Source organism: Coregonus clupeaformis, chromosome 34 (assembly GCF_020615455.1).
Source record: "Coregonus clupeaformis isolate EN_2021a chromosome 34, ASM2061545v1, whole genome shotgun sequence".
NCBI lineage: Eukaryota > Metazoa > Chordata > Actinopteri > Salmoniformes > Salmonidae > Coregonus > Coregonus clupeaformis.
Window position 1 is genome coordinate 33,964,320 of NC_059225.1, and position 22,575 is coordinate 33,986,894.

The 22,575-nt window shown below is 42.7% G+C and overlaps 1 protein-coding gene across 4 annotated transcripts; it reads left to right on the forward strand.

The window, feature by feature from the left end:
- Positions 1–220: 220 nt before the first annotated feature.
- LOC121550046 (poly(U)-binding-splicing factor PUF60-like) lies at positions 221–22,213 on the forward strand. Of its 4 annotated transcripts, none has more exons than XM_041862130.1 (12): positions 221–307; positions 5,919–6,005; positions 6,291–6,386; positions 6,494–6,583; positions 7,186–7,236; positions 11,047–11,208; positions 11,369–11,461; positions 13,050–13,263; positions 13,365–13,597; positions 17,925–18,054; positions 20,460–20,719; positions 21,512–22,213. In XM_041862130.1, exons 3-12 carry the CDS (start codon positions 6,306–6,308, stop codon positions 21,809–21,811), a joined length of 1,614 nt encoding a protein of 537 aa, XP_041718064.1. In that variant the 5' UTR covers positions 221–307; positions 5,919–6,005; positions 6,291–6,305; the 3' UTR covers positions 21,812–22,213. The 4 variants fall into 4 exon arrangements, with proteins under 4 accessions (XP_041718064.1, XP_041718063.1, XP_041718066.1 ...); XM_041862131.1 differs by having other exon boundaries at positions 270–307; positions 5,989–6,005; XM_041862129.1 differs by lacking the exon at positions 5,919–6,005 and having other exon boundaries at positions 223–307.
- Positions 22,214–22,575: the final 362 nt, after the last annotated feature.

Below are 22,575 nucleotides of genomic sequence, written 5' to 3' on the forward strand. Positions count from 1 at the left end.
TCCTGAATATGACAAACATACAATCTATGAATGTAAAGCAATCGTATGGCTACATCAACCTACAGTGTAATTCCAAGCACATGTCTACTCTAGTCAAAGAAAATGCGCAACAAAAAAAAACTACAATACCAAACTTGGCAACCATGAACTGTGCCTGAACACCCGAAGACTGACCTGAGATCAAGCTCTCGCGACGTTCTTTCGCCGGTCTCAAGTTTAGTGTTTGTCCTGCAAGTCTCGCGGCACTCGCAAACTGGTGGAGAGCCTATTCAAGTAGGTGTGCTTCATGGCGGTGACGGAGATTGCGGTAAATAGCTTGCTAAATAAGTTAAATATGAACTCAGTTATTGTTGTCCCCGTCCTGTTTCTCAAATAGTTGTGCACCTACATCTCTTGTAGGAATGATTGGTTTATTCTGGTGAACCACGTTTAATTCACAAAACCTGAATTTAGGCATGCGGCCTTTATTAAATAGCTAGCTAAGTTAGCTAACTCCTGCGACAATTGGCTCCTGACTAATGCTAGCTAGCTACAAAAATAAACCAATAGCAAGCTCACTGGTAGAGATGCTAGTATGTTAGATTGCCTTGTTGGAATTACAATGCATGATTGAAAATAGTGATATGCTAGCTAACTATGTTAAATAAGATGCAACGACCAAGTTAGCTAGCTACGTTAGCTCGCCTCAACTAGCCTAACGTTACGATTGAGCTCCACTCAAGTGTAGCAATTTAGCTAACTAGCAACCGTATTACTTGAGTCTATGCTTATACTTCACATTATCTAGTAACTAGGGGTGTAACGGTTCACCAAACCCACGGTTGGGTACGTATTATTGCGGTTTTGTGGTCACCGTTTCGGTACAGCGGGAAAATTAAATGCCATTCACAATGTTCCTGCCAATGTCTGTTGTGACAGGATTGTTATGTTGGGCCTCTGAAGTTTCCATTCTGATGCTGCGTTTGTAACCATGATGGAGGTGGGAATATACGAGTTGTGAAGTCATAAATACGAGTTGGATGCATTCATGTGATTTGAACTCCAGAAATGCCCATTGGTTAATGGTTAACAAGCTGCGCCAACCATAAACTAAAAGTACAACTTTAATTATTGTAAACAAATTATAGAGTTAAAAAACCACATGAATAGATTGCTTTTTATAAATAATGTTTTGGTGCACTTAACTACAGACAATGCTGTTAGAGGCCGTTTCCTTAGTAGGTGACATCAGAGGTCACCATGTGGGAGAAGTGGGTGCTCAGTATGATAGACGAGTTTCCCAATAGGAATTTGTTGGAGGTCCATTCAAGTGGATTTTTCCCCGTCGTATGTGGTAAATTCCCACTTCCATCTTCGAGAACGCACCATGACACTGCCTCCTTCAGTGCCAGATGCGCACTCGTGACTCATAAAACGGCGCGTGTCAGTTGCAAGGTACATCTCCCACTCTGGGGTAACGTGATGGGCTGTCACTGTTAAGTAAGCGTCAGGGCTTGACATCAGCTTTTTTAGCCATTTGTTCTTGGGACAAGTAGGACAGATTTTATTACTTGTCCAAAAGCTGAAGTCACTTGTTCCAACAACAAAAAAAGGTCCATAACACCATCGGCCAAAAGGGTGAAGTACATAGGAGGGGCTTTTCCATACATAGACGATATTGTCGCCCCCTAGCAGCCATCCAAAATAATGTAAAGGACTGCTACGCATTTGGCTGGCATGCTACGGGAGGGACGAGAGGAATCATGATATTGGCAAAATATATTTAGTGGAGCCAAATCTTTTTGAATAGCCTATTCCACTGGTGGAGCTGTGGCACGAAAGTGTATTAGCCTATCTGGCTCTGTGTGTGACTAAGCGTGCAGATGGAGCGAGCGACACTGCCACAGAGCCTTCCTGGCTGTGTGTCTTGTGATGGGTTGAAAATCATAATGGGCTCCAGAGCGACTCTGCTGGCCTCAGAACTGGATCATTATAAACTGATTCACATTGTTTCCTCATCCTCCTCTCTTATTGGCCTAGGCTACTAAATGCGTTGTAGGTAGGTTGCACATTGTTAGAATAATATGGAAATAGGCCTAGGCCAACTACACAGCTCATTCATAAGCTTTCCTCAGCTGTAGCCTAAGTTTTTTTATTTTGACTCATTAGATTTTTCAATCTTGGTATTGTTTGCTCAATTTCACTTCTTGTGGCTTATAATATTTGTCATGCAAAATAAATATGTGAATGAGAATAGCATAGATTCTGACTTTCATAATTATTCCCATTTAAAAGCTGCAACTTTGGGACCAACACTTTATTAGAATAGTTTGGAAAGCCTACCGAGTGGCGCAGCGGTCTAAGGCACTGCATCGCAGTGCTTGAGGCGTCACTACAGACCCGGGTTCGATCCCGGGCTGTGTCACAACCGGCTGTGACCAGGAGTCCCGTAGGGCGGCGCACAATTGACCCAGCGTCGTCTGGGTTAGGGGAGGGTTTGGCCGGGTGGGCTTTACTTGGCTCATCGCGCTCTAGCAACTCCTTGTGGGGGGCCGGACGCCTGCAGGCTGACTTCGTTCATCAGCTGAACGGTGTTTCCTCCGGCACATTGGTGCGGCTGGCTACCGGGTTAATCGGGCGGGTGTTAAGAAACGCGGGAGGAAAATAAGAGGAGGATCCCATCAGCTTTCTATAGGCTAGGCCTACTATATTTATTTATCAACTTTCCTAATATTTAGCACATTGCTTCTCTTTACAACTGGAGTATAGCCTACCTGGCTGGCATGAAAATGAATAATGGGAAAAGTGTCCTCCATTCGCTATTTAAGTGCATAGATGTGTTTTTTCCCCTGTCCCTGTTTTGAGACAGGTGCATGATAATGGTCCATTCTAAATCAAAACATATTTCACACATATTCTTTAGTATATGTAAAGACAAGATTAAATCAAGAATAGTCTGATGGTTGACAATATTAGCCTATCACTTGTGAATGATGCCCAGCATAAGGCAAAAAACAAGCCCTTTTTCGGGCAACTTTTTCTGATCATAGTCACACACCTCATGTAGCCTAGCCCGTAGACCTATATGTTTTAGTAAGGTTTGTATCACAACTAGTTGCAAAATAACTCCTTAAAATTAAGCACATTCATCCGCTTTACAAGGGGTGTAGAGCCTAACTGGCATACATAAGCAGCGAGTGAGTTTCAAGTTTGGTGAAGATAATTTTCACCATAAAAATGCACCTTTATAATAAAAGCATTACATGCATAATCGGATTTGTTGTCACTTTTGATAATGGTGTTTTCCTGCTAATGGAACATTCACGTTTATAGCCTACTGACGTGTGCGCATTCCTGCGCTTATGTGAAGAAATAGCTTAATAGTTTATCACATTCTAAGCTAAACGTTCTGATCTGTTGCGTCAGCCTCATTGCGTAAAAAATATTTTTTGATGCTAGTGGTTGTATTAATTTGGGATCTATCGCATCCCACAACTGTCCCAGACTATGTTTGGAATATTTATTTCTCGCACCGAATAGAATAGGTCAACTTTTGTACATTGGGGGATAGTAGATTGACATAGGCTAGTCCTTTTGCTGTTCATTAGGCCTTCTGATCTTGTGGACAGTTCTTCCAATGTATTCAATATGCACCTCGGAATTGGATAAGGACGCACGTTGTTGCCACCCCGAAGTGTCTGTCTTCACTTGTAGCCTGTGAGAAAGATCCGATCATGTGATGGAGAGCCATGTGAGTGAGAGGTGCTTCGGAGCATGCAGCACTCTGGGAGAAAGGAACAACGGCCACTGGCCGCAAAAGGCATGGATTTTTTTGGGTGCATTACGACCACAAGGGGATGCCACTGGGAAATTAGAGTCATTATCAAGTGCTTATCAAATTGTGAATGAGAGACTGATGAAGTGTGTACAGCCTGCGCAAAAAAACAAAGCAGAACTCATGCCTTTCAAGTGACTTTTTTCAAATCATCATTAGAGTCGCATCATGCAGCCTTAGAATGTATTTAAAAAATCAAAACATATAGCCCAACATTTGTAGAACAACTAAACGGAAGGCAGGCTTCATCAGCTCGTCACACCACTTTGCAATGAGCTGGAGGCATTATGCATTTTGAAAATACTTAATTGTTTGAAACCTGAACGTTTTACTACATATTGTGAGGCATGTCTTACCTTGCTTCTAAGTAGCCTAGCGAAATTCAGACCATATCCGTGGAGGCAATTATTTTATATCAACTTTCTTTCATTGTCCAGTAGCCAAAGGGACAATATTAGCCATATTAGCATCCCATGCTAGTTGTTGCATATTAGATCTCCTCTCTTTCTAAATTTCTAACAGATATTTTCATCTGTCACATGAAACTGCTCGCGTGTGCGGTGCGCTTTTGACTAAGTGTTTTCCCGCTAATTGCATTGTGGAAGGAACATACGCACGTAGCCTATTGCTGTGCTTATAATGTGAAGAAATAATAGTTTATCAACACTGCATCGCAGTGCTAACTGTGCCACTAGAGATCCTGGGTCGAATCCAGGCTCTGTCGCAGCCGGCCGCGACCGGGAGACTCATGGGCGGCGCACAATTGGCCCAGCGTCGTCCAGGGTAGGGGAGGGAATGGCCGGCAGGGATGTAGCTCAGTTGATAGAGCATGGCGTTTGCAATGCCAGGGTTGTGGGGTCGATTCCCACGGGGGGCCAGTATAAAAAAAAAAAAGTGTATTCACTAAACTGTAAGTAGCTCTGGATAAGAGCGTCTGCTAAATGACTAAAATGTAAATGTAAATGTTCTGATTTGTTGCATCAGACTCATTGCTGTTTTACGTAGCCTAGGCCTACTAGTTGTATGAATTAGGGATCTATTGTCCCAGTCTGTTTGGAATAGGCTATTTCTTTCTCGACAAGCTGTAGGTAAATAGGTACACTTTTCTACTATGGGGGATAGTAGATTGACATGGCCTAGTGATTTTGCTGTTAGTTACTCGTCTTGTTGGCTGTGGAAAGGTAAATGTGGACAGTTATTCTAACATCTTCAAAGTGCCCAACAGAAATAGGTAAGAAGGACTGCAAATCGTTGCATCCTCGACTTGCATCTTCTGTTAATATGAATTACCATAATCTAAATGTGATTTCTGTCATTCTAAGCACCGTGGGTGGATGCCCTAATCAGGTTTACTGGTCAATTTCTCAAATGTCCCGTTAAATTAAAATGCCACCCCCTATTCTCAACCACTGAGAATGGGCGCATATCCGCGGCTATAAACCAAAGACTAAAAACTATAAACATAGCTCACCTATCGCTCTTGCAATGTATTTGGCCGGGCTGCTTGAATGCAGAAGGGAGGCGATGTGGCGTTTCTTTGCGTTTCTGTCTTGCTCCAGTATACTGGGATGATGTCAGCGTAAATGTGTCAACAGCTGCATAGGCTATTCTCGTTGAGTGTGGCGACATACTGTTATAGTTTAATCCACAACTCTCTGTCCATCGCTGTTGTAATCTATTGGGAAGCCAACATTTTCCCAAACTGGAGATTTAAACGATGATGGAGGATCCTCCATCGTACAGAACTAGTTCCCGGCTGCGCCTCACAAAAGGACAGTTTGAAATGCGCCAATTAAGATTTTAATTGTGAATACAGCTCAGATTTACTCTAGGCCTATTTTTTTATTTTGTAAATGTATATATTTTTAACGTATTTATTTGTGTTCACAGTGCGGAACGAACAGAGTTCCCCGAACGAATACGTGTTCCGTTACACCCCTACTAGTAACTAACTAGCTACATAGCTATCTAGTTAGCAAATTAGCAAGCTAAGTTTGTAGGAAATTAGCTAGCTTGGTAAACATTTGGTGTAAATAAAGCAATACCAAGTTTACCGCCTTGCAGCTGCTATCATGTTAGTCTGAAGGCATTTTCTCTCTCTCAGACTTTTTTGAATTGTTAAGGCTTCCCATTCACTCTTCCCCCCCGGGGTTATCCTGCCTCTGTGGTTCCAGCGTTTAGCAGGTTGTAGGTAAGGAGCTCTTTTCTTCGCACGCTTGTCTTGAGCGTCCCAATCACTGGTGACTGGTCTTTGATTTTGTGCTGAAGGCACAGTACGATAAATGCACTGTGATGATTCCCAATCTATACCTAAATTATCCTTAATATGATCATAGGAGAAGCGAGAGATGTAGCCTACCAAATGTGCAGTGCACGGCACAACAAGTGTTATTCATTTCTCCAATTAATAAGTGTCAATGTCTCCTGAGGATGCTCACATGCATATTCATGTATTTTCAATGCTGTGGTTCTTCAGGGAGGGACAGCTCTGATGATGGAGAATGGACAGGGCACAGGCGCAAAGCTTGGCCTGCCGCCTCTCACCCCAGAGCAGCAGGAGGCACTACAAAGGGTGAGCCTACTACATATACATGACTAAATAGAGGTGTATACATCATGTTTCAACATTAGTCAGTTTGCCTGCGGTTCCTTTATTCTCTCACTCTGACTTTTCTTCAGGCAAAGAAGTATGCCATGGAGCAGAGCATTAAGAGTGTCTTAGTGAAGCAGACCATTGCTCATCAGCAGCAACAGCTTACCAACTTACAGGTGAGATGTGCAGAATGATATACTCTTACAACTGCAACTGAACTTGACATGCCATTGACCATATGTTCTTATCTCTTAACACCAACCACAGGCACTTAATTATAGGCTCATATCTAAGAGTAACTGGGGCCATTAGCAAGATTGTCACATAGTCATATCGAATTACTATCTGCCCTGGGAGCTTTGTAGGTATGAAACATTACTTTTATTGTTTAGTAGGACAAAACATAGCAGCACAGCATATAAAGTATATTTGTCTGCCTACGATGATAGGATGGGTGTCCTCTTGCTTCTGCCTATTTTATTTCAGCTGGAGAAGATCAACATGAAGACTTTGATAAACATGTTGAATGCTTTGCACTTGTTTTCACATAGGGGTTTTGATTGTGGGGGTGATATTGTGAAATGGTTTTGGGGCAGATTGAAGTGGGTGGGTCTGCAGAGGGAAAGTCAAAATCAGTCGGGAAAGCTTTTTATGGGGAGTGTGTAATGTGTGTGTCGAAAAGCTGATGTATAGCAAAGGAAGAACATTTAAAAAAGCAAAGCTTAAAGATATATCTAACCTACTTTTCAGTACCTTTTTCATCTTTACTGTCTTTCAGATGGCAGCAGTGACAATGGGCTTTGGAGATCCTCTCTCACCTTTACAATCGGTCAATAGATATTACACTTTTTTCTCTGTCCGCATTCATGATAAAAAGGACTGTTACCCTTTTTTGATCGGCCACTCTGGGCTCCATCCTAGCCATTGCAGCTGACCAAATAACTCATATTTCAAAAGAAGACATGGTTATTAATATTATAATTATGAGGGACAAGTTTTTATACAATGTGCTGTGTCTGCTTAATTCAGTCTGGTTAAAGCTGCAAAATGTAACTTTTTTTGGTGACCCGGCCAAATTCATATATAAATGTGAGTTATACATCTGTCATTCTCATTGAAAACAAGTCTAAGAAGCGGTAGATCTGTTCTATGTGCACTATTTCTATGCTTCCCATTCTTAAGTTTAGTTTTTGCATCTTTTACTTTCAGTTTTGTACACCAGCTTCAAACAGCTGAAAATATAATATTTTTATATTTCACAGCAGTTTAGATGGTACAATGATTCTCTACACTATACATTGCTTGTTTTGTCACACAAACCGAAATTATGCGAACTATTAGAATTTTTGCAACCAGGAAATGGTGTAGCGAGTTCTGCATATTGCACCTTTAATGAAGCCTTGTGTCTGTATGCCCACTGCTCTATTTCAGAAGAAATGCCCTGAAGTACTTCAGCTAGTGGCAACAGCTGTTAGTCTATGTTTTTTAAACTGAAAGAGATTCATAATGAAAATTTGGGATTTGTATGAATTCATATACACTACATGGTGAAAAGTGTGGACACCCCTTCAAATTAGTGGGTCTGGCTATTTCAGCCACACCCATTACAGGTGTATAAAATCGAGCACACAGCCATGCAATCTCCATAGACAAACATTGGCAGTAGAATGGCCCGTACTGAAGAGCTCAGTGACTTTCAACGTGGCACCGTCATAGGATGCCACCTTTCCAACAAGTCAGTTCGCCAAATTTCTGCCCTGTTAGAGTTGCCCCGGTCAACTGTAAGTGCTGTTATTGGGAAGTGGAAAAGTCTAGGAGCAACAACGGCTCAGCCGCAAAGTGGTAGGCCACACCAGCTCACAGAACGGGACCGCCGAGTGCGGAAGCGCGTAAAAATGTCTGTCCTCGGAATACTCACTACCGAGTTCCAAACTGCATCTGGAAGCAACGTCCACACAAGAACTGTTCGTCGAGCAGCTGTACCAAGCCTAAGGTCACCATGCGCAATGCCAAGCGTCGGCTGGAGTGGTGTAAAGCTCGCCACCATTGGACTCTGCAGCAGTGGAAACGCATTCTCTGGAGTAATGAATCACGTTTCACCATCTGGCAGTCCGATGGACGAATCTGGGTTTGGCGGATGCCAGGAGAACGCTACCTGCCCGAATGCATAGTGCCAACTGTAAAGTTTAGGGAAGGAGGAATAATGATCTTGGGCTGTTTTTCATGGTTCGGGCTAGGCCCCTTAGTTCCAGTGAAGGGAAATATTAACGCTACAGTATACAATTACATTCTAGACGATTCTGTGCTTCCAACTTTGTGGCAATATTTTGGGTAAGGCCCTTTCGTGTTTCTGCACAAAGCGAGGGCCATACAGAAATGGTTTGTCGAGATCGGTGTGGAAGAACTTGACTGGCCTGCACAGAACACTGACCTCAACCCGATCGAACACCTTTGGGATGAATTTGAACGCCGACTGCGAGCCAGCCCTAATTGGCCAACATCAGTGCCCGACCTCACCAATGCTCTTGTGGCTGAATGGAAGCAAGTCCCAACAGCAATGTTCCAACATCTAGTGGAAAGCCTTTCCAGAAGAGTGGAGGCTGTTATAGCAGCAAAGGGGGGACCAACTCCATATTAATGCCCATGATTTTCGAATGAGATGTTCGGCGAACAGGTGTCCACATACTTCTGGCCATGTATTGTATTTGAGCACAATACAAACCTCCATTAGGGGATTTTTAGCAGGACATTTATTATGGCTTTTTGCACTATAGCCTGAAATCGCTATGTAAAGGTGGTTGAGAATATCAATGCAGGGAAGTTCATGTCTTCTTTATAAATATAATGTTACTTTGCATTGATTGAAGCTGAGAAATCCAGCTTTGGTATGGGGCTAAAGAGGGTTAGCAGTCTTTTTCAATAACTAAAATGAGAGTTCTTCTCAAACAGGAATCCCTAATTGGCAATCTCAAATTTTATGTTGTAAAATAGGAAATCACTTTTCTCTTATGTAATAGATTAGGCTGTTACTAGTTTGCTTGCGGGTGATAAAGCAGCTATGCTTGAGTAAAAGGAACCAGTTAACTGCTTTCAGTGATTACCCGTCCCTCCCTCCCCTTAGAGACGTAAGTGTAAAATGCTTTCCTCAGGCTTTTTATCTTTGTATGGATGCTTTTCAACTGATACACAGTGCTGTGAAAAAGTACTTGCTCCCTTAATGTTCTCTACTTTTGCATATTTTTGATACTGAATGTTTTCAGATCTTCAACCAAAACCTAATATTAGATAAAGGGAACCTGAGTGAACAAATAACACAACAATTACATATTTCATGAACAAAGTTAAGTATACTTTTTTTTTTTTTTTGTTATTTGTAAACTCAGGTTCCCTTTATCTAATATTAGGTTTTGGTTGAAGATCTGATAACATTCAGTATCAAAAATAGAGAAAATCAGAAAGGGGGCAAATACTTTTACATGTAGGAGTTGATTTTGTTTGTTCTCCATGTTGAAATGTCATCTTATATGCACCCCTGGACTACAGGTCAGTTTCAGGGGCTAAATATTAGCGAGGGGCATGCATGCCCATCACCTCTAGTGCTTTCACCCATATAAATGCAGTAATGATACAGATTTTTAAAAGTTATGTAGCTGTGTAAGTTCCTGCATTTACAAAATGGTTGATATATTTTGTTATATACTGAACAAAAATATAAACGCAACATGTAAAGTGTTGGTCCCATGTTTCATGAGCTAAAAAAGCTTATTTCTTTCAAATGTTGTTTACATCCCTGTAGTGAGCATTTCTCCTTTGCTAAAATAATGTATCCACCTGACAGGTGTGGCATATCAAGAAGCTGATTAAAAAGCATGATCATTACACAGGTGCACCTTGTGCTGGACACAATAAAAGGTCACTCTAAAATGTTTAGTTTTGTCACACAACACAATGCCACAGATGTCTCAAGATTTGAGGGAGCGTGCAATTGGCATGCTGACTGCAGGAATGTCCACCAGAGCTGTTGCTGCCTCCAACGTCGTTTTAGAGAATTTGGCAGTACGTCCAACCGGCCTACAACCGCAGAGCACGTGTAACCACGCCAGCCCAGGACCTCCACATCCGGCTTCTTCACCTGTGAGATCGTCTGAGACCAGCCACCCGGACAGCTAATGAAACTAAGGAGTATTTCTGGAAAACCCATTCTGATTGGCTGGGCCTGGCTCCCCAGTGGGTGGGCCTATGCCCTCCCAGGCCCCCCCATGGCTGTGCCCCTGCCCAGTCATGAAATCCATAGATTAGGGCCTAATTTATTTAAATTGACTGATATCCTTATATGAACTGTAATCTTTGAAATTGTTGCATGTTGCGTTTATATTTTTGTTCAGTATAGATAGCAATAGTCACATCCATTTTTCAGTACTCTTTTATGTTGTATATGCCCAGATTGCATCCATCCCTGACATTGGCCTGTACATCTGTTTTTGGGAAAAGCAAACACAATAGAGAATTACAAATATTCCCAGTGATTTACATAATGAAAAAATATAAATTTACCCATACACATCTAGATTGATTTTGTGTGTTCTTTCTTTATTTGGCCCCCTAAGCATCATGGTGTGTTTTTCTCCGTGGTTACCAGGTGGCGGCTCAGCGGCAGCGGGCTCTAGCCATCATGTGCCGGGTATATGTGGGCTCCATATACTATGAGCTCGGGGAGGACACCATCAGACAGGCCTTTGCCCCCTTCGGCCCCATCAAGAGCATTGACATGTCATGGGACTCCGTTACAATGAAGCACAAGGTCAGTTTATAGAGCACGCTCAAACTACATCGTCACACAGCATTGCAATAGGATTCATCATATCAATGAAATGTTTGAATCACAACCGGAGAATTTGGCATGCTCGTTTCTGTAATGCACTGAACTGTTGTCCCATGGGTCTATGTCTGTCTGTGTGCAGGGCTTTGCCTTTGTGGAGTATGAGATCCCGGAGGCTGCACAGCTGGCTCTGGAGCAGATGAACTCGGTTATGCTCGGGGGCAGGAACATCAAGGTGAGTGGCCTGGAGAGGCAGCCTGTCCTGCCCAGTGGAAGTGGACCTCTCAGAACCCCCTCCCTATACCCCTGGAAAGAGGGGTGCTCCTGCTATCATCTTTTTAACCTTTTTATCTTTTAATTTCTATTGAGGATGCATGGAGACAGTTTGGACGTCCCCTTTTGTCATTTCGCTCCTTGTGTGTAACTGAGCTATTTCTGTGTGAATCACTAATTGGTAGTATCTGTAATTCTGTATAGAAGTGTATCTAAAGCCACTCATTTCTTTGTCTTTCTTTGCTTGTATGTATGTCCATTCATTTAAAGGTGTGTGTGTATGGGTGCGTGTGTGTTTTGTGTGTGCGCACGTGTTTGTGTGTGCGCGGGTGTGTTTTTGTGAATGTCTGTGCTGTCTTCTGCTTCCATGATGTCATCACCACATTGTTTTAGTGACCAGTTCCTCTAGGAGGCCCGGGCAGCGTGTGATGATGCGTTGCTCTGTGTCCGAGATGTGCTGATGATGGGCTGCGCCTGGTTGGTGTCGCTTGGCCGCCCCACCTGGAGCACAGATCATATACTACATAGCCGCTCATAGAGAAGCTCCAAACACTAGCCTATAGATGACAGTTGTTAGAGGAGATACCTCTGAGACATTTCCGTCGTTGACAGTGTAGTGCCATTCACAGGTCTTGTTAATTTATAGCTATTTCCACTAGTTGATCCTCAGCTGCAGCCCTGGCTTAAGGCAGTCTGAACAGGCCTTTCTTTTAGTGTTGGTCAAAAATGCCTGTGTGAGTGAACAAGTTTCAGTAGCAGCTTTTACAGTATAATTATCTTCATGAATTTCAGATATGCTATAATCTTCTTTTTAGTTTCATGATTTCTTTTCAGATTGTTTTTTTATGTGATCTTCGCTATAGTCCATTTCAGGTGACGACTTTGAAGTGATTAAGTTGTTGGTATGTTTTCATAGTCTAGAAAGAAAAAAAGTGAGTGTGCAAGAAAATAGTGTGTCAATAGAAGGCATTGTCTCTAGACTATAGTGCAGGTTGTCTTACATTTCATATCACTCGTATTACCTTAGCCTAAGCCCTGGTGGACTTGGCTAAGAATACATTAGGCTGCAATTACAAAGAGAAAGCGGTTCCTTTAGATCTCTAATAGAGCATTTCCATACAGGATTTACCCCAAAGGCTCAGACTTTTCTGTGTCCATCTACGCGGGCCGGCACCCGTGTCTTACTGGGCCATGGCTCCGGCGGACCTGCTCTGACTTGGGGCCAAAGCCAGGCCACTGGTACTTTTCAGCTGGCATTTACATAACAATGGCTAACTGTGAACTTTAGCAACTGTTTTGATTATGCAGAGTTGTTGAGTCTGCTCTTCACATGCTTCACTGTCAGCCCTAGCTATGGAAACACCGATTCCCTAGTATACCATAAGTGAGTATACACTCGTGTAACGCTGGTGTTACAGTTCGAAAAGCAACATAATTGCATTGCCCCGAGTTGAAGGCGTTAAGTGGTTTTGGAGCTCGAGGTGTTGCGTTGCTTGGTCAGTGGCTGTGACACCCCACTCATTGGCCCTGTGCTGGTATCTGTGCTGTAGGTGGGGCGGCCAGGTAACATTGGTCAGGCGCAACCCATCATCGACCAGCTGGCAGAGGAGGCACGCGCCTACAACCGGATCTACGTTGCTTCCGTCCACCCCGACCTCTCAGACGAGGACATCAAGAGCGTCTTTGAGGCCTTCGGGAGGATCAAGTCCTGCACGTTAGCCAGGGACCCCACCACGGGAAGACACAAGAGCTTTGGCTTCGTCGGTGAGCAGAGGGGCCCCTGGCGGGTGGCGGCCCTCAGGATGTGCTGTTTCTGTGTGTTTGTCCTCCTCCTAACTCCTCCCCCCTCCCTCTCTCCCTGGCAGAGTATGACAAGCCCCAGTCGTCCCTGGACGCAGTGTCCTCCATGAACCTGTTTGACCTAGGGGGCCAGTACCTGCGGGTGGGCAAGGCTGTGACCCCTCCCATGCCCATGCTGACCCCCACCCAGCCTGGTGGCCTGCCGCCCGCTGCAGCCGTGGCTGCTGCAGCAGCCACCGCTAAGATAACGGCCCAGGCAAGTATGATTCCCTTCCAAAGGGATCTATTGGCCTTCCAGGTAAATATACCTCTGATATACAGTGAGGGAAGAAAGTATTTGATCCCCTGCTGATTTTGTACGTTTGCCCACTGACAAAGACATGAACGGTCTATAATTTTAATGGTAGGTTTATTTGAACAGTGAGAGACAGAATAACAACAAAAAAATCCAGAGAAACACATGTCAAAAATGTTATAAATTGATTTGCATTTTAATGAGGGAAATAAGTATTTGACCCTTCTGCAAAACATGACTTAGTACTTGGTGGCAAAACCCTTGTTGGCAATCACAGAGGTCAAACGTTTCTTGTAGTTGGCCACCAGATTTGCACACATCTCAGGATGGATTTTGTTCCACTCCTCTTTGCAGATCTTCTCCAAGTCATTAAGGTTTTGAGGCTGACGTTTGGCAACTCGAACCTTCAGCTCCCTCCACAGATTTTCTATGGGATTAAGGTCTGGAGACTGGATAGGCCACTCCAGGACCTTAATGTGCTTCTTCTTGAGCCACTCCTTTGTTGCCTTGGCCGTGTGTTTTGGGTCATTGTCATGCTGGAATACCCATCCACGACCCATTTTCAATGCCCTGGCTGAGGGAAGGAGGTTCTCACCCAAGATTTGACGGTACATGGCCCCGTCCATCGTCCCTTTGATGCGGAGAAGTTGTCCTGTCCCCTTAGCAGAAAAACACCCCCAAAGCATAATGTTTCCACCTCCATGTTTGACGGTGGGGATGGTATTCTTGGGGTCATAGGCAGCATTCCTCCTCCTCCAAACACGGCGAGTTGAGTTGATGCCAAAGAGCTCCATTTTGGTCTCATCTGACCACAACACTTTCACCCAGTTCTCCTCTGAATCATTCAGGTGTTCATTGGCAAACTTCAGATGGCCCTGTATATGTGCTTTCTTGAGCAGGGGGACCTTGCGGGCGCTGCAGGATTTCAGTCCTTCACGGCGTAGTGTGTTAGCAATTGTTTTCTTGGTGAATATGGTCCCAGCTGCCTTGAGATCATTGACAAGATCCTCCCGTGTAGTTCTGGGCTGATTCCTCACTGTTTTCATGTTCATTGCAACTCCACAAGGTGAGATCTTGCATGGAGCCCCAGGCCGAGGGAGATTGACAGTTCTTTTGTGTTTCTTCCATTTGCGAATAATCACACCAACTGTTGTCACCTTCTCACCAAGCTGCTTGGCGATGGTCTTGTAGCCCATTCCAGCCTTGTGTAGGTCTATAATCTTGTCCCTGACATCCTTGGAGAGCTCTTTGGTCTTGGCCATGGTGGAGAGTTTGGAATCTGATTGATTGATTGCTTCTGTGGACAGGTGTCTTTTATACAGGTAACAAGCTGAGATTAGGAGCAATCCCTTTAAGAGTGTGCTCCTAATCTCAGCTCGTTACCTGTATAAAAGACACATGGGAGCCAGAAATCTTTCTGATTGAGAGGGGGTCAAATGTTTATTTCCCTCATTAAAATGCAAATCAATTTATAACATTTTTTACATGAGTTTTTCTGGATTTTTTTGTTATTCTCTCTCACTGTTCAAATAAACCTACCATTAAAATTATAGACTGATCATTTCTTTGTCAGTGGGCAAACGTACAAAATCAGCAGGGGATCAAATACTTTTTTCCCTCACTGTAGGTAGCTAGGTGTGACCATAATTCAAAATGTGCTCAGTAAAGTTTTAATATACTAAAGATAGAAATATAATTTGTATATAAAGCTTACTATTCTATTTTCTGTGTGCTTTAAGTAACATACACTGAGTGTACAAAATATTAAGAATGCTCTTTCCATGATATAGACTGAGCAGGTGAAAGCTATGTTCTCTTATTGATGATGAGACCGGTTAAAGAAGGATTTTTAAGCCTTGAGACAATTGAGACATGGATTGTGTATGTGTGCCATTCAGTTGGTGAATGGACAAAATATTGAAGTGCCTTTGAACGGGGTATGGTAGTAGGTGCCAAGTGCAGCGGTTTGTGTCAAGAACTGCAACGCTGCTGGGTTTTTCTTGCTCAACAGTTTCCCATGTGTATCAAGAATGGTCCACCACCTAAAGGACATCCAGCCAACTTGACACAACTGTGGGAAACATTGGAGTCAACATGGGCCAGCATCCATGTGGAACGCTTTCGACACCTTGTAGAGTCCATGCCCCGACGAATTGAGGCTTTTCTGAGGCGAAATGGGGGTGGTGCATCTCAGTATAGGAAGGTGTTCTTAATGTTTTGTACACAGTGTATATTTTGATGTGCCCTGCAGTTCTAGAATTTGATATAGTATTTGATGAATTGATAATGCATAACCCTTGCAGGGCAATATAAAGTATTCTACTGCTGTGTGTTTGCTAACAAAATGTGCTGTGCCATATCTGCTTGTGTTGTGATGTGAGCTCAACCTACAGTTGCAAAAGTATTAGGGATGTAACGATTCATCGATTCGCATTTGTCCCTGAATCTGATGTTTAAGATATCAGTGCATCCGTCTGCCGACCCCAAACCTATCCAAATGTAGCATGCATCAGTCAGAAAATCGATTCAAACGATACGAATTGCCAGTTCGTTTTTTTTCTCCCTTCATATAAATTTCTTTCTACCTTCCGAAAATACCTAATATTTTGCGACAACTGATGCTTCCTTTCCTTCAGTGTCGAACTGCATGTAACTGTTGACAGACATTTATCTACAAGTCATTTTGCAGGCCGAACAACCCCAGGCAATATCAGTAGCCTAGTCAAACTGCGCACTGTGCCCAGCTTCGCGCACTGATCAACCTGAAGTAGGCAGCCTGTTCCTTGCACATCTGTGCGGCACCTTCAGCATTCAAATGCTAAAATGGCTTGCGTGATATTAGGCTTTATTAGTTGAGTGACAACCTATGTCATTTGCTAGGTTATTGTTATCTATGCACTGTTTAAAACGTTTTTTACCGTAGTAAAAGGAAGCTACCGGAGACAACTCTCATCTGGCTACACCAGCTGAACAGGGCTTACAATAGATTTTATTCAGCAATAGTTTTGGTAGTTTTTCTTAAAAGAGCAGTGTATATGGTCATTTTTAGATATAAAGTTGATAATTTTCATAACGTGGAACGCAATCAGTTTTGCGAGGCTCAATGCGTGGTCAAAGCGCGAGAAGATCACGCTGTAAAAACTTCCAAACGGTCAAAGCCATTTGATTTTGAGATGGGGTGAAATCCAAAGTTGTGCTATATATTCATTGGCTATGTCATAGCTAATTTGTAAACAATCAATATTGATACATTACTAGCTCAAATACTTAATCTGCAAAAATGACAAGTTACTTAGTGTGTGATGGTGATTTCAGAACCAACGTGGGGGGACAAAAACATATGATAGTGGTAGATGCCTAGTCTCCCTTATGGCTCAGCTCTACATGCAGTAGTACATATACTATAGACCAAGGGTATTCAACTCTTACCCTAGGAGGTCCGGAGCCTGCTGGTTTTCTGTTCTACCTGATAATTAATTCCACCCACCTGGTGTGCCTGGCATGGCCTAAAAAAAACTTTTTGGCCCACCAGCCACTGTGGCAGGTAGATGAAAAATCTACCAGCCACTCAGATTTTACATTAAATTACATTAAAAGACTAAAACAATTATGACCATGCTTTGTAATGTTTTTAAAACAAGCAATGTATTAGCAATAAGTAATGTGGTATATTGCTCAATTTCATTTCATTTTTTGTGACCCGAGTCAAACCGAAATATTAGATGAGACCAAATGTTTTTTCCATGCCACATTTTTTTACACAAAACAGACCAAATTATTTTGTCCTTTAAAAACCTGCTGTATGTAAAATATTGTGTGCTATAGCTTGGGAAATAAACGTGACTCGATGACAACATAATGATCTTTGTTTCCAACATTAGGGCTGTTTACCTAAAGAAGTTAAATCCACTTTGTGTTTTGTTTCCTTGCCACTATACTAACGAGTATTGCGGTACTGGTCCCGGCCCTAGTGTTTATGCAACAAATGTTAGTGCATCGAACCAAATCGCATCGATTCGATCTCTAATCAAACCGAATTGCACTGAATCATTTCAAACTAAAACGTATCATTCCTGTATCGGAGCCCATGTATCTAGATGCGTATCGAATCATATTGAAAGGGAAAGATCTCTAAAAAGTATATCCTGTGACTGGCCCTTGCTTTTGTCATTTGAAGTACTATGATAATACTTTTTAAAAAATCTGTTTAATCGGTGACGAGCCTTGAGGACAGGTGAGATGCAGAGTAGAACACTATACATGCTGTATGAAGTCTGACTGTGCCACCTCACTGTGTTTTCCTGCTAATGCGTCGCGCCCCTCTCTCAAGGAGGCTGTGACCGGGGCGTCCATCTTGGGGGCGATGGCCGGGGCAAACCAGATGAGCCAAATGGGTTCTATGGGACAAATGGGCATCCCTCAGGCAGTCATGGCTGCCCAGGCCCCCGGAATGATCACAGGTGTGTATTGAGATGTGTGAGTACGAAGGGTATTGTCCACTGACTTACACACTCACTTAGGTCTGTTTGAATCTTTTAGAGAATAAGAGGATCGTTTGAATGATTTAAAGTGTGTCTCTTGTCTACTCAATGCAACAGTGTTGAGGGATTATCTAGTTAACCAGGTTGTCGTTTTTTTCCATCTGAACCTGGTCATTAAATTGTGTTATAAAATCTTGACTACAAGTAGGTTGACATGAGACCGATAAGAGAAACAAGGGAATTGCAACAGAGGATTTCACTCCTATGAAGGGCAAAGCATGTCTCATAGAAACTATATCAATGAAGTCTACCATGACTCGTCGTTTTTTTCGACCAATTGACTGGTCTACATTTTCAAACGTCTATTTTTCAATATAGACACACCCTATGTGTTTGAATAAAATCAACTATATGTAGGCTATTGAGCTTGTCTGGTGTTTTAAGCACACTTTGATTAAATAATTAAGACACACAAATGACTCAAGAGGGAGATAGATATCAAGCTAGCCTAACCAGAAGAAAAAAACCTGTTCCCGAACCACCACCTCCCGCTGCTGCTGCTGGCATTCGCAGATTCTGCCATTATGCTCCTAAAGTTGCTACACCATGGGTCGGTAACCTTTTCCATTTGGAGTGCCAACTTATCTTACAATTTCTACTGATCTGCGTGCCAGTTATGATTTTCATATGCATATTTTCATGGAACAGTTTAATTTATTTTATAATAAAGTCATATCTCAAAATCATTTGTGTGATTTAATAAAAATTATATCTAAATCTAAATGAAAATTATTCAAATCTAAAAGTAACTTATATTGCGATTGCCAACTATGTAAAAATAGCCTACAAATAAAAACATTGCAGCCTGCAGGTAGAAAATATCCTGATAAAAATAAATCACATTGGCTACGCATGGCCTGTCTGCAAGAAACTTGAAACATTGTATCAACTATCAACTTGGTCCAGCCTGAAGCTTGCACTAACAAACTTGCAACATTGTAGAAATAAATTGGACCCTCAGTTTCCAGTGCTAGTGAGATCCAGACAGACACAGCTGTAGGCTATTTGCGCAAGGTATAAGAAGTAATCAGGTAGTCCTATTTTAGGACTTTTCCCCCTTTTCAAGCTGAGTGGTTATCAAAAGGGAGAGAGCTGGAATGATTTTTCAAATAGGCTACATTGAGGAACTATTGTCATTCTCAATGGATGTAAAAACAGACTTAGTTTACTTGCTGTTTGAGGTGAAGAAAAATTACAGTCAGAAATACTATCAGTAAATGTGCACATTTATAAGCCTACATTTGCGCGCAGGCCAGGTAGCCTAGGCCTACTTCTATGCGTAATCAGGTGCGCGTCCTTACTCAACATTGACAGGAGAACTCCAAACAAAACACAATGAATAAATTGACAACTCGTAAATGGAATGAAATAAACCAAAACTTGTTTCTCACAAGTGTAGCCTAGATTGTGCACTCTGCAAACGTGTCCACTCTGACAATGAGAACGGCAAAAGACTGTAATATTAATATATTGAATGCATCAACAGAAATTACGGTAAACAAACATTGTAGATTAGAAATGATGGGAATTAACAGTAAATATGCTACTGGTGATACTGGTCTGCCATCCCCACGGCCTCCGCAATGGTTTAGTCCACTGAGACAGGCGTCAATCAAGACGTGCCATAATTATTACTTTTTTTTTGCAACAGCTCGGCTAAAATATTATCGTCGACCAACAGCTTATCGACCAAACAATCGACCAGTCGACTAAATGGGGTCAGCCCTAACACTGAGTATACAAAACATTAAGAACACCTGCTGTTTCCATGACAGACTGACCAGGTGAATCCAGGTGAAAGCTATGATCCCTTATTGATGTCACTTGTTAAATCCACTTCAATCAGTGTAGATGAAGGGGAGGAGACAGGTTAAAGAAGGATTTTTAAGCCCTGAGACATTTGAGCCATGGATTGTGTATATGCCATTCAGTGGGTGAATGGGCAAGACAAAATATGTAAGTGCCTTTAAACAGGGTATGGTAGGAGGTGCCAGGCGCACCGGTTTGTGTCAAGAACTGCAATGCTGCTGGGTTTTTCACTCTCAACAGTTTCCTGTGTGTATCAAGAATGGTCCACCACCCAAAGGATATCCAGCCAACATGACACAACTGTGGGAAGCATTGGAGTCAACATGGGCCAGCATCCCTGTGGGATTCTTTCGACCCATTGTAAAGTCCATGCCCCGGCGAATTGAGGCTGTTCTGAGGGCAAAAGGGGGGAGGAGGGTGCAACTCAATATTAGGAAGGTGTTCCTAATATTTGGTGTACTCTGTGCATATTTGTATGGCTGACGCATGTAAATGTCCCTCTCATGTCCCTGTAGGTGTGACGCCAGTGCGTCCTACCCTGCCAGTCCTGCCCCAGGTGGGCCTGGTCAACCCTGTGCTGGCCTCGCCGCCCGTGATCACCAACCCAGCCCAACCCAACCCCTCCCTGCAAGAGCTGCAGAAGAAGAAGCAAGAGGAGAAGGAGAAGCTGCAGGACGGGACAGGCCAGGAGATGTTGAGCGACCAAGAAAACATGAGCATCTCAGGCAGCAGCGCCAGACACATGGTCATGCAGAAACTGCTGAGGAAATCAGAGGTAAGACCAGACATGAAGACATTTGCCGCTTTGATCTCAAAATAGGCCATCCACGTGAATTGTGTAGATCCGAAGAATATGCTTCTCATATCGGAATAATTGACTGAGGACAGAATGCATCCCTACGCGCGTTCTACAAAGAGAATATCAAACAGAGTCATCAGAATGAGTGCTTCATCCAATATCACGCGTGACAGATGTGATCAGCCCGGTGCATCCTACCAGCCATTACTCACCTGCTTGTCTCCGTCCACTCTTTTTGCGCATCTCCATCAGTTTAAAAATAGAATTTAGCCGTGATGACGAGCTGGGGTGTGCGGACACTGATGAGTCTTCTGTTTGTTTAATTGATCGGGTAGGCTGTTTTTGAAAAGGGTTATGTCCCCCCCACTTCTAAAACCAAAGTTGCACCCCTGGTCTAAGGTGTAAAGTAGGCTAAAGATGGTTTCATATAGTTTTATAGGCCTTTGGATATGAGCAAATCAGCCATTTTCTGCAGTAGCCTATTCTATTATACAGTATGAAGTTAAATTCAATGTATTGTATTGAGTATAGGTGTGAATATCAGGGGCAGGTTTTTGTGTAACACAGGTGCAGAACGTATAGAAAACGATGGGACAGGATGCAAATAAATGTTTTCTTGCACTTCACACCGATTTATAAACGTGTTTCCATGCTCACCAGTTTGCTTCTGTGATATTTGCCTTGTTTCATGGCATACATTTCACAAAATGTGCAGTACTTTCACTGAAAAGTAGATATTTTTTGACATGTTGTCACGCTCCTCCCCAGTCTACGGTGATGGTGTTACGGAACATGGTGGGGCCGGAGGACATCGATGACGACCTGGAGGGTGAGGTAACCGAGGAGTGTGGCAAGTTTGGTGCCGTCAACCGGGTCATCATCTACCAGGAGAAGCAGGGCGAGGAGGAAGATGCCGAGATCATCGTCAAGATCTTTGTGGAGTTCTCCATGGCCTCGGAGATGAACAAGGCCATCCAGGCACTCAACGACCGCTGGTTCGGGGGTCGCAAGGTCATCGCGGAGGTCTACGACCAAGAGCGCTTCAACAGCAGCGACCTCTCCGCATAAACTGTCTGAAATGGTCGCCCAACACCCATCCCATACCCGTTGCTCAAATTCACTTCAGCCACTATCACTGCTGCTAGAGATTTGAGACTCTTTTTAACTTGTATTTTTTTTTAATTGATGTTAATATTAATATTATTAATGGTCTCTTTTGAGGGCTTGGTTAAGAAAAGAATATTTGCGCCTCGTGGATTTAGTTTTTTCACCTACTATGAAGACTTGATTTCTTTTTGTATTATTTGCAGGTTTTTTTGTAATCAAATTGAGAAAAGTCATGATTGGGTTTTACCCCCTTTTTAAGTTTGCCAATGTTTGCTCTTCTAACATTGTCAGGACTCTTTAAACATTGTTTTAGAGCCATTGGTTCCAGTTTCCTCATACAAATAAAATCTTCAACTATGCAAATGTCTGTTATGAATTTCTTATGGGTTTGGGATGGAAAAATCCTTTCAAATACTAACATTCCAGATTTATTGACATTACAATAGAACATTAAATCATATCAGTTGAAACTTCAATTATTAATAAACACTAGGTATAATGAACAAAAATATAAACACAACATGCAGCAATTTCAAAGATTTTACTGAGTTACAGTTCATATAAGGAAATCAGTCAATTGAAATAAATTCATTAGGCTCTAATCTATGGATTTCACATGACTGGGAATACAGATATGCATTTGTTGGTCACAGATACCTTTAAAAAAAAAAAGTTGCCGTGGATCAGAAAACCAGTCAGTATCTGGTGTGACCACCATTTGCCTC

Bases quoted from the DNA above. Each gene is read 5' to 3' on its own strand.
- LOC121550046 (XM_041862129.1), top strand. From the start codon at position 287: ATGGCGGTGACGGAGATTGCG. The intron at 11,209-11,368 runs GTCAGTTTATAG...GTCTGTGTGCAG, and splicing joins CCGTTACAATGAAGCACAAG to GGCTTTGCCTTTGTGGAGTA. The intron at 18,055-20,459 runs GTGTGTATTGAG...ATGTCCCTGTAG, and splicing joins GGCCCCCGGAATGATCACAG to GTGTGACGCCAGTGCGTCCT.